We start from the raw sequence: 17,072 nt of genomic DNA, 5'->3' as shown, positions 1-17,072 counted from the left end.
TTTACTTACAGCGTAGCTTCAACTTACATCATCAAATAAATTGTCAATACAAGGTGCTTAACTTGCTAGACATAATTCATAACTTGTCTCCCTGTAAAGTAAGAAACTTCTATTTGTGCATATAGTGCAGAAAGAGTTATGTATACAATAGTTTAGATAAAGAGGCAGTATGGATTCAGGGTTTTATGTTATCACGGCAGGAGTTCACAGCTCTAAGTGTTGGTAAGCAATCCTTCTCAAGAAAATAAAGTGAAAAAAATGTTTATGATGCAAAAAGGATGTTACTTTTATGGCAAGGAAGTTATATCCGATGTTAAATGTTTCCTACTTACACTTGCTTTGGAAAGTGTGCAACACACTTCACTAAAAACAGCTATGAAGATGATTTAAGTTCTATAGCAAAAATGTCATGTATGAACCAGCACACACTATAGTTATCTACAAGTGATGACATCTGCAATAAAGTGGTACTCAAGGGTGATATGAGTAGAAGAACACATCTTTCCCCTCATTCGTCTGAGCCATCAGAATCAAAAGATCTGGCACAACTGCTGAACTAAAGGATTATTTTAAACAGGCTTATCTAACAGCTATAACATTTGCTTCTTCGACATTAAACCAGACAATTAACTGCATCATCTCTAACAGGACTGAAGATATATTTAGTAAGTCTACAATCATGTTTAGTTTTTTTTCCAGGAATTTATAGAATATAAAGTTTGTTTGGGAAGGATCATCTGTTTCAGGGTTACGTTGGATGCGGTCTGGCTAAAGGAAGCAATTGCCTTAATACAATGAATCCACTCATCTTCAGAAAAAGCTTTTATTCCTACGTATAGATTAGCAATGTATATTGATACAGTGATAGCAGTAAGACATGTAACAACAGATTTTGCATGTTTGAATGAAACATTCTTTAAATATCATCTGTTAAAGGTATAAAAAGGCAGTCAGTTGGATGCAAGTTAGAGCTTAGTAAGAAATACAGAATACCTTACAAATCCATACACATTTCTTGTTTTACACACAAGACAAACCTTCTAACCAAAAAATCTCCTATTTTGATTTAAGTCGTACTACAGTACTGGATGAAGCAGGCATCTCAGGGAAAAGAGAATGTTTTCTTTGCAAGTGTTTGCAGATTTATGGACAAATCAATATTACCAAGAGCTATACAATGATGTGCCCTACTATGAAATCTGGCAGTAAATTTAGTTAGTCTAATAGAGGCCTGCTCAAGCTTATGCAGATGGGATAAATGGCGATTAGTTAGAATACGAGGTGAGCATAAAAGGGGAGCAAATGCAGGTTTCCACGGGATATTCTAAGCACCATGCATGCAGATTATTTTGCTGCTATACTATTAGCTAGAAAACTGCCATCAGCAGTAGTTGGCAACTAGTTTGCTGCTGATAAATGCAGTAAAGGTACAAGATGGCCACATCAGCTTTTTGGACCAATTTTGTACTTCTACAGTGAGGAGAACATGCCATTCAGAAATACTGGAGAGAAAAAAAAGTGGACTCCGCACTGAGCCCTAAGGGATTCCAATTGCCAGGTAACATGTGGCACTGTTCCACCTAACAGAATGGTGTCTTTTAGGTAATGGGAGAACTGTATAGTGACACTAAGACCACATTATTACTCACTATGCTCAGAGGTGTACTATATTCAAAAGTATCACATTATTCCATGCATTTGCTGGTAACGCTTTATCTGTTAAAAAAGAAATAAAAAGCTGCTGTATATTCCTAGGTCTAGAGGACTATACACTATCAGGGCAGCGCCATGATTATGTCTGAAACCTGCTGTAAATGAATGCATTGTTCAAGGAGTTTTAATAAGGGAGGACAAGACTATGATGGGTCAGTAAATGTTTAGTGAGGCTGAAGGACCTTTTTTACTAGTGGAATGATGACCCCCTTTATCAGACAGTGAGAACTGGGACTTCTTTGTTAGAGCTACAAATTATCATAGGGGCTAGGGATGCAATGCTACTCTTGGGAATTTTTAAGAACTCAGAAAGTAACTTATTGCTAGATGTTGACTCCAGATTAAACCTATAGATGAATGTATATCCTGCACTAAGACTGTTTAAAGAGGGAAGCAAAAAACATATTGTTGGGAAGCCAGGTAATTAGTTTCCAGGCCACTGCCCAAGAGATTTTTTTCAGTGCATCTTGATTACTACAAACTAAGTTGTTCCATTACTAACTGCATATGGGAATTGGGACGGTGTGGAGTTATGAAGAGGGCTAATCAGTCCGTCGATAATTCTGTCCAACATCATCTACGGGCTGGGATTCAGAATGGGTTAACACAAGCAGTAATCCCTAACATAAAGGGTCTAATCCCAAATGGTGACCCTTTCTGACCAAGACAAATACCCACCTTAGGGATTTGACACATTCAGTAGGAATCACTATAGTAAGATCATATCCACAGCCTTGCTAAATATTCACTAGGCATTCAATGAAAGCTGCTAACACTAACTAGCTATGTCATCCCTCTGGAAAGGCCTGGATTTATACAGCCAAACAATTCACAGTACGCGTCAGGCTGCATGACCATCTGGCCAACATGCTGCATTTTCCTATTATTTTCAAAGAGAGAAAACACACTGTAGGCAAGGTTGGGGGAAAATTAGTATAGCTGTAGTGGGGAGGTGTGCAAGTGTGCATGCATGTCTACAGGGGCAACTGGCCTTGGACGACTGTGTGAATGCATGTCTGCAGGGCATGACTGCTCTTGGACAATTGTGTGTGTGCACATCTCTCTGGGTAGTCATGGTAGGGGGATTAGGTAGGGAACTGATGTTGTAGGGGTGAGTGTGTGTGCAAGCCATCATCAACGCAGTGCATGTGCTACCAGTGGTAATTACGGTCTGAAAGTTCTGTTTAACACTGGTAATAACTACACACAGTTCACAGATATACAAATTAGTTGCTGATGAGGTATTCCTAATTGCAGCTAAACATGTTTCTGAATTGTATTTTAAGCTATCTTGTAAACTACACCTTGCAGTTGACATGTATCTAATGTGCCATTTTATAACCATCCTGCTGTGTTGTGCTGATTAATAACACAGCACATTACTAGGTGCTAGTGATATTTTAAGCAGAGTTATTTTACAATGTTACCACACTGGTGCATCACTGAAAGCACTATTGTGTTATTCTATGAATGTAGCATATCACTTAATGCACTGCATTTTGCTTACTGTTATAGCTATATTGGCTTGGGACATGGTTGAAAAGGGAAGAAGGTCCACTTCATCAGTTCATTTCTCTGCTAAGAAAAAAAAAGTGAGGTTTTCAAACTAGTTTGTTACTAAACCTGTTAACAATTTGTTGTCTTTGAAAAGATTACTTAAGAACTGTCCAAAGGTAAAGATGAGATGTAGAATAAGAAACCAACTGAAGATGAAGTGGCACCTGATTCATGATGAATCTCAGTGTAGAAAGGAAAATAAAAAGTCATGAGGCTAAGGAAAGCTGACACAGAAGGTACATTGAAAACAGACTACAGTTGAAAATGGCACCTAGATTTTTGAATTGTTAGGCTAAAGAGCTTGTGACGGGATTCTGGTTTTTGAAGAGGCAGTATAATGCCATGGCATCAATTTATGAAAGGCTAATGGATGTGCAACAAAAATATTGATGGAATTATGCAATAAAGTATTTATGTCAACTAAGAAGTGGTCATAACAGAACACATTGAGGAGCAGAGAAATCCGCTCCTGTTTGAGATCTTGGAAGTTTAGGAAGCGTTTGACTCCTGGGAGTTTGTGAAAACTATGATGGCACAGAGGACTGATTACTCTAAAAGATCAGTGGACCTTGAGAAAGTACTCAGGCCACAACTGTTACTGGCATTAGAATTAATGGTCAACTGACAGTGATTCTGGTGCAGTTTGATACTTGGCATAGGAAAACAAGGTTTTGCAGCAGGTCTGGCAGCCTGGTAAAATAATATCGGCTAATGGACAGCTTGTTTATGTGGCAATAACCACGGAGTAACAGGTGCAGACTTTGGGTGCCAGTGTGCTAATGGCATAAGCTAATACACAAGTTGTTAATCCAAACAGTCGTAAACTTATTTTTCCAAATGGGATACAGATGCCTACCAAAGCTAAGTCAGGGATGGACAGCTTGCATTGGTCTCCACAATTGCTGGCTTATATATTCGAAGAATCAAGGGTAGAATGTCACACAAACAAGAAGTAGAAAGGGAACAGAATCCTGTGTAGAATGTGACCAAACCATGCCAACCGTGGATAACTCCAGCAATACCCACACCCAGCCATGGGTTATTGAAATAGTATACAATAGGAATGAAAATAAAGCAAGCTTAACAGTTTGATCATCTGTACAGAATTCAAAATATCATGTCATGAAATACAAAACTATAGGAGTATACAGACTGCAAAGGATACAGCACAAGCACAAACAGTAGAACAGTTAAAGACATAAGTTACACAATAATGGGGGGGGGGGGGGGCAGGTGTACAGTTAGACAGGAGTGGAGCTGGATACCCAGCAGTAAAGCAAGAGCAGGAGCCAGGAGTCCCATTAGGCGATGTTTGAGGTGAAATTTAGAGAAGTTAGTGTTAGTCACTTATTTTATTTGACATTTATCGTGGTGGTCCGGATGGCTTTAGAAGTCCCTTTTCAGTGAAGGCCCAGGGAGAAAAGAAACACATACAAGAGAAATATAGTACAATACAATGTTACATATACAAGCAAACAGTGATTGGATACAGTCAGTAACAGTTATACTGGTTTACAATTTTAGAACAAAAGACTTGTATTGCTACAACTAACATGCAGAAGTCACATTAATCACAACTGATTCACAGAAGACAAAAAGAAAACACGTAGGACTAAACTAGCGAGAAGCTACTAGATTAACACCGAATTAATCAGCACATAGACCAATATGCTATGGAATACTGCAAATGTAATTGTATAGTTTGAAAGATTTAGTTACAAGTATTATGAGAGTCCTTGACCTTAATATTTAGGGCTGCGGATGAGGTGAAGGGGAAGAGCAGGGATGGTGAATTGATGCAGCATATTGGCCTGTTCTGGAATGATGGAATTACACATTTTAGCAACACAGGACTACAGGGAATAGCGCCCATCATAAAGAACAAGTCACTGGCATTCAGAAGCTGAAACACTGGTATGTCATTAAGAGGTGATTTGTACGTATTCCATGAGCCAACACTATAGGAGGTTTAAGGTATTGCACAGTGAAGACGACCTCAGCTGGATTTTTCTTGTTTTTTTACTGGTTTTGTCTGTGAACTTTTATTAGCTCTTTTGGTTTGTGTGTGTGTGTGTGTGTGTGTGTGTGTGTATGTATATATATATATATATGTATATATATATATATATATATATATATATATATATGTATATATATATATATATATATATATATATATATATATATATATATATATATATATATATACACCCACATATATGCATACATACAAATGAAGGCTACAGAAATAACAGCCAGCAGAAGTAGAAAAATGTGCACAAGTGATGCAAGAAAGTTTCAGGAGGTGATGCCCTGTAAAGACTTCAGCAAATGCAGTGCCCGAGAAAGCAGAATGTACTCTACCAAGTACAAAAAGATTTTGGTACGTCTGCTCAGCAGATTCTTTTGTTAGTCACAACATAATGTATTTTTTTTAAGAGTTTTGTTATTTTTTAAAACAACTTCCTGCCATCTGCCTCTCATACAAGATGTACATTTTTTAAATATCATCTTCTTCCTGCATAATCGCTGAATCAAAAAATATAAATGTTTTTGACATTTTACATTTTTAATTTGTTATGCTTATTTCCATGAAACATGAGATGCAAATAAAAGGTCAACATGATTAAGTTAAGCAGACTTTTTTTAACCCAGAGATTAAAAAAAATGGGGATGAACCACTTCAGTGTGCCTGAGGGTTCCTCCAACAGATGTTAACCTTTCTGACTTGCAATGCACCACTGTCTCAGACATTACACTATGAGACTCAACCGCCTTTCATAATATTTTCATGGACTTCACATAATGTTTGGTCAATAAAGGATAAATATTAGGGCTGCACATGGTGCCTATATGTTAAGTTTTCACATTAGCAGGAATACAGACAAATTAGAACCTTGTATTATTATTAATCAATGTTTTCCAGTGGACACTATTTTTAAAAGATATTTGAGAAGGAATATTTCATAATTAATTAGTTAGTATTAACATGCAAATAATATTTCTCCCTCTGTAGTGCTTTATTACAGGTGTTTATGAACCTCAATGCACTCGTGTCTGGAAATGCTTAACAGTAAAAATAAGTAAACCAAAGCAACCAGACAAGCTGTTCGTTTCCCTCCTCATTTGAACAGCAATATTTCTGTTCCAACAAAAGTCGTTCTTAAATTGTACATCGGAAATTGTAATAAAAATCATATTACCAAAAAAAAAAAAAGTCCTTCTTAAATGGAGTTATCTGAAAGCAAACAATCATTTTAGCGATTTGGCTCCCCCTACAGATGAAAACTAATATAGCACATATTCATGTGAAAGAAAGTTAGGCCTTTTTCCACAATACATGCCATTTCTGTATGAGAAGTGACCCAGTGCACAAGTCTGTAACCCAAGTACAAGTTAACTTACCCATGCAGTACAGGTTCAGTCTTAAAGCTATTAAAAGTCATTCTGCAGAGCAGGCAGGACTCAGCAGCTTGAGCAGATAAAGTTGTCTGCAGCAGTACTTTGGATGTAGGGATGCTCCACTGTACATGTGTATGCACAGATGTAGTAACATACATTTCTTGGTAGCACAGATTTTTAAGATGCTACAATTTTGAGCTAAAGGAGGACACTCTCATTCTCTACAGTATGCTTTCATTTGAAATGGAAGAACCCCTAAAAGCACTGCATTTATCAATAGCCAGGTCTTTTTTCTTATTTGTCCTTGTTTTAAACTAGAATACGTTGAAAACGTTACTACAGACACATTTGCTGCACAACATGACGCTGAGGTTAACCGTACATAAGGAAAAGCACTATTCAGAATATGAATATAAAGCTTACAGCAGGGCTTATCTCTCCCAATCAACTAAGTCATTCAGGCAGCTGCCATCTGCACTTCCTGCCTCTGTATGTAGTTTTAAAGGCTCTGCTTGAATTTGCAAGCTGACTCTCATTCTTCTAAAGGGCATGTATTAAGTATACGGATGTAAAAGCAAAAGGGGACACAATTACAGCAAATGGAATACTAGGCTGTATTATTACATTGAATCCACCTAGTGCTTTACTCCGTTTCAGATGCATACTAGGATTCTACAACCAGCCCTTTGAATTGGTTTAAAAGACATTTCTTTAACTAGCACTTTATGTTCTTTAAAAAGACATTTCTTTTCATCGCAACAGTTTTATCATGGTTGACCAATTATTTATAGTTATCTTCTGTGGCACACGGCTCAATCTACAAACCACCTTAAACTGATGATCTATTTGGGAACCCTAACATAAAAGATGTTTGCCCCTTGAGAAGCTAGACCTCTTACTACTTGTAAAATGATGCGATATTGAGGCATTTCAATTTTCAAAAGTCTGTAATGCCATGCTTTTGCAAGTATAAAATCAGGCTTATGCACTCAAAATTGTAGAACTCTAGAGGCATGGTGTAAGACACGCTAGTATGTTCTCCAATGATGTAAAAAACTTAACTGAATTCAGCTAGCTCTGTAGAATAGATAGATAAAGCCCTGCATACATCTTAGATGGCCTGGATTTGATAAGTGGTCCCAGGCACTGCAAAATGCAATAGAAAGGGGTAGGAGCAAGTGGCTATCATGGCTTACCAAAACCTGGTGAGGGGCACATGAGGCTCATTGCAGAGACACTACCTGGATTAGACAGCAGGTATATGCTCCATGGCAAAAGGCAAGATGTGAAAGTAACTGTACCAAGCAAAACACTGTCCTCTAGCTCTGCATGCTGGATATGAAGAAGTGCGCATCTAAGTGGAAGCCTAGCACATCAGGCAATAACAGTGCTCGACAGTGACCGGGTGGGGGGGCTAGGAACAGAGGAATACTTTATTTTTAGATTCAGGCCTGCTGAATCTAGCTTTGTTTGTATAACTTGAGCACTAATCCAGGCCAGCTTTTTTAGAGAAGGTTCCCCTGCACCCTAGTGGCAGGAGTGTGCTGCTAGAACCTGTCAGATTGAAGACTGCTGGAACAGGGCTCAGTTTGGAGTTTTTTTTACTGGTTAATTGGGTAATTTGTTTAAATCAGTTTGCTCGTTTTCTATTGTTTTATATATATATATATATATATATATATATATATATATATATATAATTGCACTTAGAGAAACAGTGGGCAGGGGAAGTAGCTAAGTTAACTAAGCATTTGAAAGGGAGAAAAATTGGAGAATCAAATGGTGACTCTACTGATTTTTACAATAGGGTGTCACTTCAACTTATAGTTTCATAGTATAGTACTAGGCTATCTGCCCTGGGGCATTTGTAAGCCTAGCCATAGTGATGTAGCTTTTGCCACCCCATGAAATGGTACAAAAATATACAGAATAAATCTAGAATACTGTGCCTCTGTCTAGTAGTGACACAATGAAGGTCTCCTTATATAATAGAATTAGTTTACTGTGCCCCTGTCTAGCAGTGACACAGATGTGACCCCTGGGGTAAACTTACGATCTCCCATCCACTCATCAAGATTTCTCTTCAAGAGAGTCAGTGAGGGGCTCTGCCTAATACGAACTGGGATCCTGTTCCAAAGCATGGGAAGCCTCTGGGTTATGAATCTATCCCTCCAGCATGTCCTATTCATACTTGTGCCAAGGTTTAAGTCTTTAGCTCTCGTGGTCCTGATGGAGTTGGATTTTTTTGAGGTGGAGCATGTCCATCAGATCCTGATTGGACATGGCCTTGTACGTCAGGCAGAGATCACCTCTGAGCAGGTGGTATGCTACTGAACAGAGCTGAAGTTTCTTTAGTCTGGCAGAATAAGACATATGTTGGAGACCCTTGATCCTTTTGGTGAGGTACTTTTGTTTTCTCTCCAGCTGTTGCAAATGCCGGGTGAGGTACATACCAAATGGGGCATTGTACTCAATCATGGGTCTGATGAGGGAGGAATATAGGGGTACAATGACATCCTTGGATCTGGATGTGAATCCCTTCATGATGAGGTGTGCAAGGCAGAAAGGTTTTTTAACCACTTTGGCAACGTGGGTGTCAAATGAGAGGTCGCTGTCTACTTGGGTCCCTAGGTCTCCGATTACTTTTTCCATACTCAGTGGGTTGCTGTCTATGTGATAATTTGTGGGTACTTTGTTTTTTCCAAAAGGGATGACTATACATTTTTTGGCATTTAGTTTAAGGCCGTGACTACGGCACCAGTTGTCCGTTTCAGTGAGGCCTTTTTGTAGGATGTGTGTGTCTGCTGGTGTATCGACTATGGCGCCTAGTTTGCAGTCATCTGCGAACTTTGTCAGCCACAGCCCTCCCATGTTTGCTTTAACATATGAGAAATAAATGCCGAACAAGAGGGGTCCCAGGACAGATCCCTGTGGGACACCACTTGTGACTGGCTTTGAGTCTGACATTGCTCCAGCGATTTTAACTTTATGGGTTCTGTCCTTTAGTCAGTTTGCAACCCATCTAGTGACATAAGGGTTTACTTTTAAGCTGTTTAGCTTATCTATGATGCCTGAGTGGGGTATTGTGTCGAAGGCCTTAGCCAAGTCCAGGTATGCTGTATGGACCGCTTTGCCCTCATCAATGGCTCTAGTGACTGTTTTGAAAAAGTCAACCAGGTTTAAAAGGCAGGATCTGCACTTTACAAAGCCGAACTGGGTGGGGTCAAGTGTCTGTAGGTCCCCTATGTCTCTGTTTATGAGTTCCATAATGATTCTTTCCATAGCTTTGCAGACCAGGCTAGTTAAGCTTATGGGGCGGTAGTTTCCAGGGTCTGTAGAGGCACCCCCGTTGTAGAGTGGGACCACTGTTGCTGTACACCAGTGTTCAGGTACATATCCCGAAGTAAGGCTAAGGTTAAATAGCATTTTTATGTGTGGGTTTAGCTCCTCTTGGAGTTCACGTAACACGCACCCCAGGATACCGTCAGGTCCCATTGATGCTGTGTTTTTTGCTTTGTTTAGGGCGGTTCTCACTTGGACATCTGAGATGACAGGAATGCCTAGCGGGCCTATTTAATGAAATAATGCAAAGAGGTGAAAAGTACACCACCAATTTGTGAAGCAACAGTAATGGTACTGCTGAAGGGACAAAAAAGCTGAAAATTGCAAAGATGCTAAACTCTGCCGGAAGTTTAACAGCTAAACTGGAGAAGTAATTGGCAAGATTTATGGGGAGAATCAAGCAGCTTTTGTGAAAAGGAAGTCCTCAGCAGATCACCAGAGAAAACTTTAATATTGTTTAGGTTTAATCGAGGGAGAAAAACCACAGGAGAGTTAAGTATTTTCTTAATGGACATTGAAAACCATTTGATAGTACAAGTTGGAATTTTTTTTTATTTAGAATACTGAAAAAAAAGGCGGTATTTTGAGGAAGATGCTTTTCATAAGTCTCAGCATTATACAAACTTACAATAATATGGATGTTGGTTAATTGGGGCATGTAAGGTAAGACAGTGACTGTTTTTATTTTAAAACACACCATCATACTTAGCGCACGTGTGAGCAGGGCTGGGTTGACTGACGTACCAAAGAGGTGGTCACAGTTAAGTGTTTAAGAAGGTTAAAGTATAACAATTTAAAACTCTAGTTTGGGGCATTACTGACAATGTCAATGAAATACAGCCACACACACATCCAGCAAGGGGACCCCCCCCACACACACACACACACCGGTACCCCTTACTAAAACAGTTTTACGTGCCTTACAGTCTTTTTGGAGGGAGTGTGGTGGGCATAAGCCACTGATGGACGTTACCTTTCCTTATCTCATTTTCTGAACTTGATTCACGTAAGCATTTATTTCTTATAAAATAAGAGGTCTGAGATTAATGAGAAGGGTGTAAGGTGATGAATTCTAACATTTTTGCAGAGATAGTGAAGACATGATGTTTACCCAAGGCAGACTGGTTGGTAAATAGGTGGGTTGTTGCTACAGAGTTACAAAGGTGATAAAGGAAAGACTGGAGGTAATACGAGAGTTATGATAGGACATGATGGGACTAAGAAGTGGTAACTAGGTTGCATATACACATTTGGTGGGGGATACTTTTGCATCAATGCATAGAGTAAGGGATCAGTGAAGTACTGAGAATAATATATGAATGCTGGAGTTGACAAACCGCAAGGTCGTGGAGGTGCTGGAGGTGCAGAAAAGTAATAAATCCAAATCGAGAGGTGAAAGTTGATTTAAAATGCAAAAGCGTTTATTATAAACAAAGTCACGTTAAACACTGAAGAGCGTTTTTCGTTCCAACAATGTCGGAACTTCATCAGACAACAACTTCTCCTATTACAACTTCATTTATAGAAATTCACCGCTGTCAGCAATTAATTATTTAAAACGCGCATAGCACTTTGTATTTAAAGAGCCAGATGCATTATAAGTTGTATTGTGGTACAATTTCCGTAAAAGTATAAGCCTTCACAAGTGTTTCATAAAGAAACCCTGTATAATAACAGAGTGATGTAAACTAAATATTTCCTTTTGGTGAAGTGCTATCAAGTAAACCTAAAAGTCGATCATGCATATACTTTTACTCTAAAAGTAAGTCAACAATATAACATATATACACTCTAGGTTTATGTTGTAAAAAATATATGTACCATATTAAAATAGAATTAGCTGCACACATAATCCCTAAATACCCAAGTATAGTTTTAACAATCAATGTAGTGAAATTTAATTTAATTGTATATATATTACAATAAAAATTGAAAAATATATAATAGTTAGAAATATGTATATATAAAAATAAAAATAAAAAATAAAAAGTAAAGAATTAAAAATGATAATATATATGAATGTATATCCTCATTTTTGATTTTAATTTTTGATTGAACAGTGTCTATGCATTTATTATGTAAAAGAATCACCTAAATAAACTTTTAATTTTAAGAATGCATGCAATCGAACAAAACTCGTTCAGGCCTGGATCACTACAGGCCATTAAACGTAGTTGCCATTTAGGTTCACTTCTCTCAAGTTCCAATTTTAATAGATTGTCATTAGTAAAGAACTGTTCTTCAGTTTTTTTCATAATCTGGTTAATAACCATAAATTTAAATGTGTGGCCTGGATTTTTTGCACAATGTCTGGCCAGAGCATTTTCATCTGTATTTTTCGCAATGGCATAGTTGTGCTCGTATATCCTATCACGCAATCGCCTATCTGTTTTGCCCACATAGAATGAAGGGCACTTTGTACATTGTGCTAGGTAGACTATTGCTCTAGAATTACAATTGTATGGTTCATTAACATAAAAAGTTTTATTTCTAATCGTGAAATTTTCAGATGTTTCTATATATGGGCAGTAGTTACAACTCCCACATTTCTTAGTACCTCTTCTGGCTTTTTTGGTTTTGGGTTTAATTTTCAATAACTTTTTTAGATTATGACCCTTTCTGTATGAAATAGTGGGTCCAAAATTAAAGATGTTGGATAAATTTTTATCTAAAGATAAGAAGTGCCAGTATTTTTTCACTATTCTGCCTATATTCAGTGCTTCTATGCAGTAGGTGAATGTAAAGGCTATAGTAAAGTCCTGGTTATGTTCTACTACATCATTCAAACCTTGTTCAACTATAAGTGTAGTATTAAGATCTGAATGGTCAGAAAAATTTGTCCTAGTATCATACACAGATGGATTGTTTGATACTACTACAGTATTCAAAATGGGTTTGTATATTCCCTTGTTTCTTTTCTCAGTTACTTCTTGAAATATTGCATGCAAAAATGAGTTAGGGTAGCCTCTGTTTATAAACATATTATGCAAGAATGCACATTCTTCCTCAAAATCCTCATTTAAAGTGACCATCCTTGCAGCCCTAACTAGTTGTCCTTTGACAACCGATTTCTTTTGATAGTGGGGGTGCATGCTCGTAAAATGTAAGTAACTGTTGCAGTATGTTTCCTTCCTAAAAATCTTTGCTGTATATTTATCTATGTTTTTATTCAAATAAACATCTAGAAAATTAATCGATGTTTCCTGAAAATTTTTTTGTAAATGTTAGGAAGGTAGTGGTTGAATTAAAATAATTCACCAATTCATCTGCAACATGTTCATCTCCATTTATGATGATAAATATATCATCCAAGAACCTTTTGTAGCAAAATATCTTATTCATCCAGTGACTACTAAGGATGTAGTTATTTTCCCAGTGGGCTAACACCAAGTTGGCGAAACTGGAACCCACTGGAGAGCCCATAGCTACTCCTATTTGTTGTTTAAACAACTTGCCTTCAAGAGAGACAAAATTGTTTTCTAAAATAATATCTAGGAGTTGCTCAACTAAAATACATTCGTTGTCATGTGCTCCTTTGGCTCTAATAAAATCAACTACCCACTCAGTACCTAAAGCATGTGGTATACATGAATATAGATCGCGGATGTCAACAGTTAAAAAGTTCGCTGTTTTGTTAAAGGTTGTGGCCTGCATACTTTCTAAGAAGGACCACGAATCTTTAAGAATTTGGGTTTCCAACTCTACATACTTCTTTAATATACAGTCCACTAGTTTTGCACATGGATATGTGATGGACTGTCTTGCATCCACTAATGCTCTAAATGGTGGATCCAATAAGTTTTTATGTAACTTTGGTATCCCAAAAATCTTTGGGATCCTTGGTGCCATCATTGTTACATATGTATACTGTTTTATATCAATAATGCCGTCTGTATATAAATCACTAAGAAACATTCTAATTCTATTGTATGCTTGATTTAATTCATTTCTACTTATCACCTCATAGGTGTCACTTTCTAATATTGAACACATAATATTGGAGTAGTCTCCATTATAAAAGACTGCTAGCCCCCCACCCTTATCTGGCTTCATCAGCCTCAAAGGTAGTTGTCTGATTAAGGTTAGCAGTGTTTTTTCTTCTTCTGACATGTTAATTTCAGTATTCTTCTTGCCAGGATATTTCATTAAATCTCTGAATTCACTAGTACAAAGGTGTTCAAACATGTTAAGTACATCATTTTGAGGTGGGTTAAATGTACTAGCTATCCTCAGTTCATTTGTATTATAACTGTTATTACCAAATAGAATATTTAAATTGAGCTTGCGTATAAACAGTTTAAAGTCAATAATCAGTTCTGAAATATCACAACTTCTTGTAGGTACAAAGGTCATTCCTTTAGCGAACAGTTCCACCAAGCTGGGGTCAATTTTACATTCAGTATAGTTGTAAATTTTAAAGTCTTTTTTGATGTTAAATAGGGTTTCATAACCTTTAACAAAACAGCGAACTTTTTAACTGTTGACATCCGCGATCTATATTCATGTATACCACATGCTTTAGGTACTGAGTGGGTAGTTGATTTTATTAGAGCCAAAGGAGCACATGACAACGAATGTATTTTAGTTGAGCAACTCCTAGATATTATTTTAGAAAACAATTTTGTCTCTTTTGAAGGCAAGTTGTTTAAACAACAAATAGGAGTAGCTATGGGCTCCCCAGTGGGTTCCAGTTTCGCCAACTTGGTGTTAGCCCACTGGGAAAATAACTACATCCTTAGTAGTCACTGGATGAATAAGATATTTTGCTACAAAAGGTTCTTGGATGATATATTTATCATCATAAATGGAGATGAACATGTTGCAGATGAATTGGTGAATTATTTTAATTCAACCACTACCTTCCTAACATTTACAAAAAAAATTTTCAGGAAACATCGATTAATTTTCTAGATGTTTATTTGAATAAAAACATAGATAAATATACAGCAAAGATTTTTAGGAAGGAAACATACTGCAACAGTTACTTACATTTTACGAGCATGCACCCCCACTATCAAAAGAAATCGGTTGTCAAAGGACAACTAGTTAGGGCTGCAAGGATGGTCACTTTAAATGAGGATTTTGAGGAAGAATGTGCATTCTTGCATAATATGTTTATAAACAGAGGCTACCCTAACTCATTTTTGCTTGCAATATTTCAAGAAGTAACTGAGAAAAGAAACAAGGGAATATACAAACCCATTTTGAATACTGTAGTAGTATCAAACAATCCATCTGTGTATGATACTAGGACAAATTGTTCTGACCGTTCTGATCTTAATACTACACTTATAGTTGAACAAGGTTTGAATTATGTAGTAGAACATAACCAGGACTTTACTATAGCCTTTACATTCACCTACTGCATAGAAGCACTGAATATAGGCAGAATAGTGAAAAAATACTGGTGCTTCTTATCTTTAGATAAAAATTTATCCAACATCTTTAATTTTGGACCCACTATTTCATACAGAAAGGGTCATAATCTAAAAAAGTTATTGGAAATTAAACCCAAAACCAAAAAAGCCAGAAGAGGTACTAAGAAATGTGGGAGTTGTAACTACTGCCCATATATAGAAACATCTGAAAATTTCACGATTAGAAATGAAACTTTTTATGTTAATGAACCATACAATTGTAATTCTAGAGCAATAGTCTACCTAGCACAATGTACAAAGTGCCCTTCATTCTATGTGGGCAAAACAGATAGGCGATTGCGTGATAGGATATATGAGCACAACTATGCCATTGCGAAAAATAAAGATGAAAATGCTCTGGCCAGACATTGTGCAAAAAATCCAGGCCACACATTTAAATTTATGGTTATTAACCAGATTATGAAAAAAACTGAAGAACAGTTCTTTACTAATGACAATCTATTAAAATTGGAACTTGAGAGAAGTGAACTTAAATGGCAACTACGTTTAATGGCCTGTAGTGATCCAGGCCTGAACGAGTTTTGTTCGATTGCATGCATTCTTAAAATTAAAAGTTTATTTAGGTGATTCTTTTACATAATAAATGCATAGACACTGTTCAATCAAAAATTAAAATCAAAAATGAGGCTATACATTCATATATATTATCATTTTTAATTCTTTACCTTTTATTTTTTATTTTTATTTTTATATATACATATTTCTAACTATTATATATTTTTCAATTTTTATTGTAATATATATACAATTAAATTAAATTTCACTACATTGATTGTTAAAACTATACTTAGGTATTTAGGGATTATGTGTGCAGCTAATTCTATTTTAATATGGTACATATATTTTTTACAACATAAACCTAGAGTGTATATATGTTATATTGTTGACTTACTTTTAGAGTAAAAGTATATGCATGATCAACTTTTAGGTTTACTTGATAGCACTTCACCAAAAGGAAATATTTAGTTTACATCACTCTGTTATTATACAGGGTTTCTTTATGAAACACTTGTGAAGGCTTATACTTTTACGGAAATTGTACCACAATACAACTTATAATGCATCTGGCTCTTTAAATACAAAGTGCTATGCGCGTTTTAAATAATTAATTGCTGACAGCGGTGAATTTCTATAAATGAAGTTGTAATAGGAGAAGTTGTTGCCTGATGAATTTCCGACATTGTTGGAATGAAAAACGCTCTTCAGTGTTTAACGTGACTTTGTTTATAATAAACGCTTTTGCATTTTAAATCAACTTTCACCTCTCGATTTGGATTTATTACTTTTCTGCACCTCCAGCACCTCCACGACCTTGCGGTTTGTCAACTCCAGCATTGAGAATAATATATGGCTTAGGGAGGAAGTTTGGGAAACAGCAAGTGGGAAGAGTAGGGTGGGGACAGCAGTAGGTATGTGCTGGACACCTCTGACCCTAAAGAACAAGAGCTAGTGGCCCAATGGGAGATGCTGGAAGTGTGAGGAATAAGACACAGAGCACGTGCACATGTGCTGGTATTACCTTGCACTTGGGGTTTACGGTGGCAAGTGGTAAAGATATGGGAAAGTTGGATGGGAAACCAGTAAAGGGAGGATGGGCATGTTTGTTTACCTGTGATTGAG

General features: G+C 36.9%; 1 protein-coding gene across 1 annotated transcript in view; it reads right to left on the bottom strand.

Moving 5' to 3' along the window:
- LOC122795921 (microtubule-associated serine/threonine-protein kinase 4-like) overlaps positions 1-13,046 on the bottom strand; it is a 284,600-nt gene extending 271,554 nt beyond the window's left edge. Inside the window, exon 1 of the mRNA XM_044064404.1 lies at positions 12,792-13,046. Within this exon, the coding sequence (XP_043920339.1) occupies positions 12,792-13,046 (255 nt within the window). The remainder of the gene's footprint in view (positions 1-12,791) is intronic.
- Positions 13,047-17,072: the final 4,026 nt, after the last annotated feature.

The sequence above is a fragment of the Protopterus annectens genome, chromosome 2.part2 (assembly GCF_019279795.1).
Source record: "Protopterus annectens isolate FY-2018-M chromosome 2.part2, PAN1.0, whole genome shotgun sequence".
In the NCBI taxonomy this organism is placed as follows: domain Eukaryota; kingdom Metazoa; phylum Chordata; order Ceratodontiformes; family Protopteridae; genus Protopterus; species Protopterus annectens.
The sequence above is the reverse complement of the archived record's forward strand: the minus strand, read 5'-3'. Positions and strand labels throughout refer to the sequence as shown.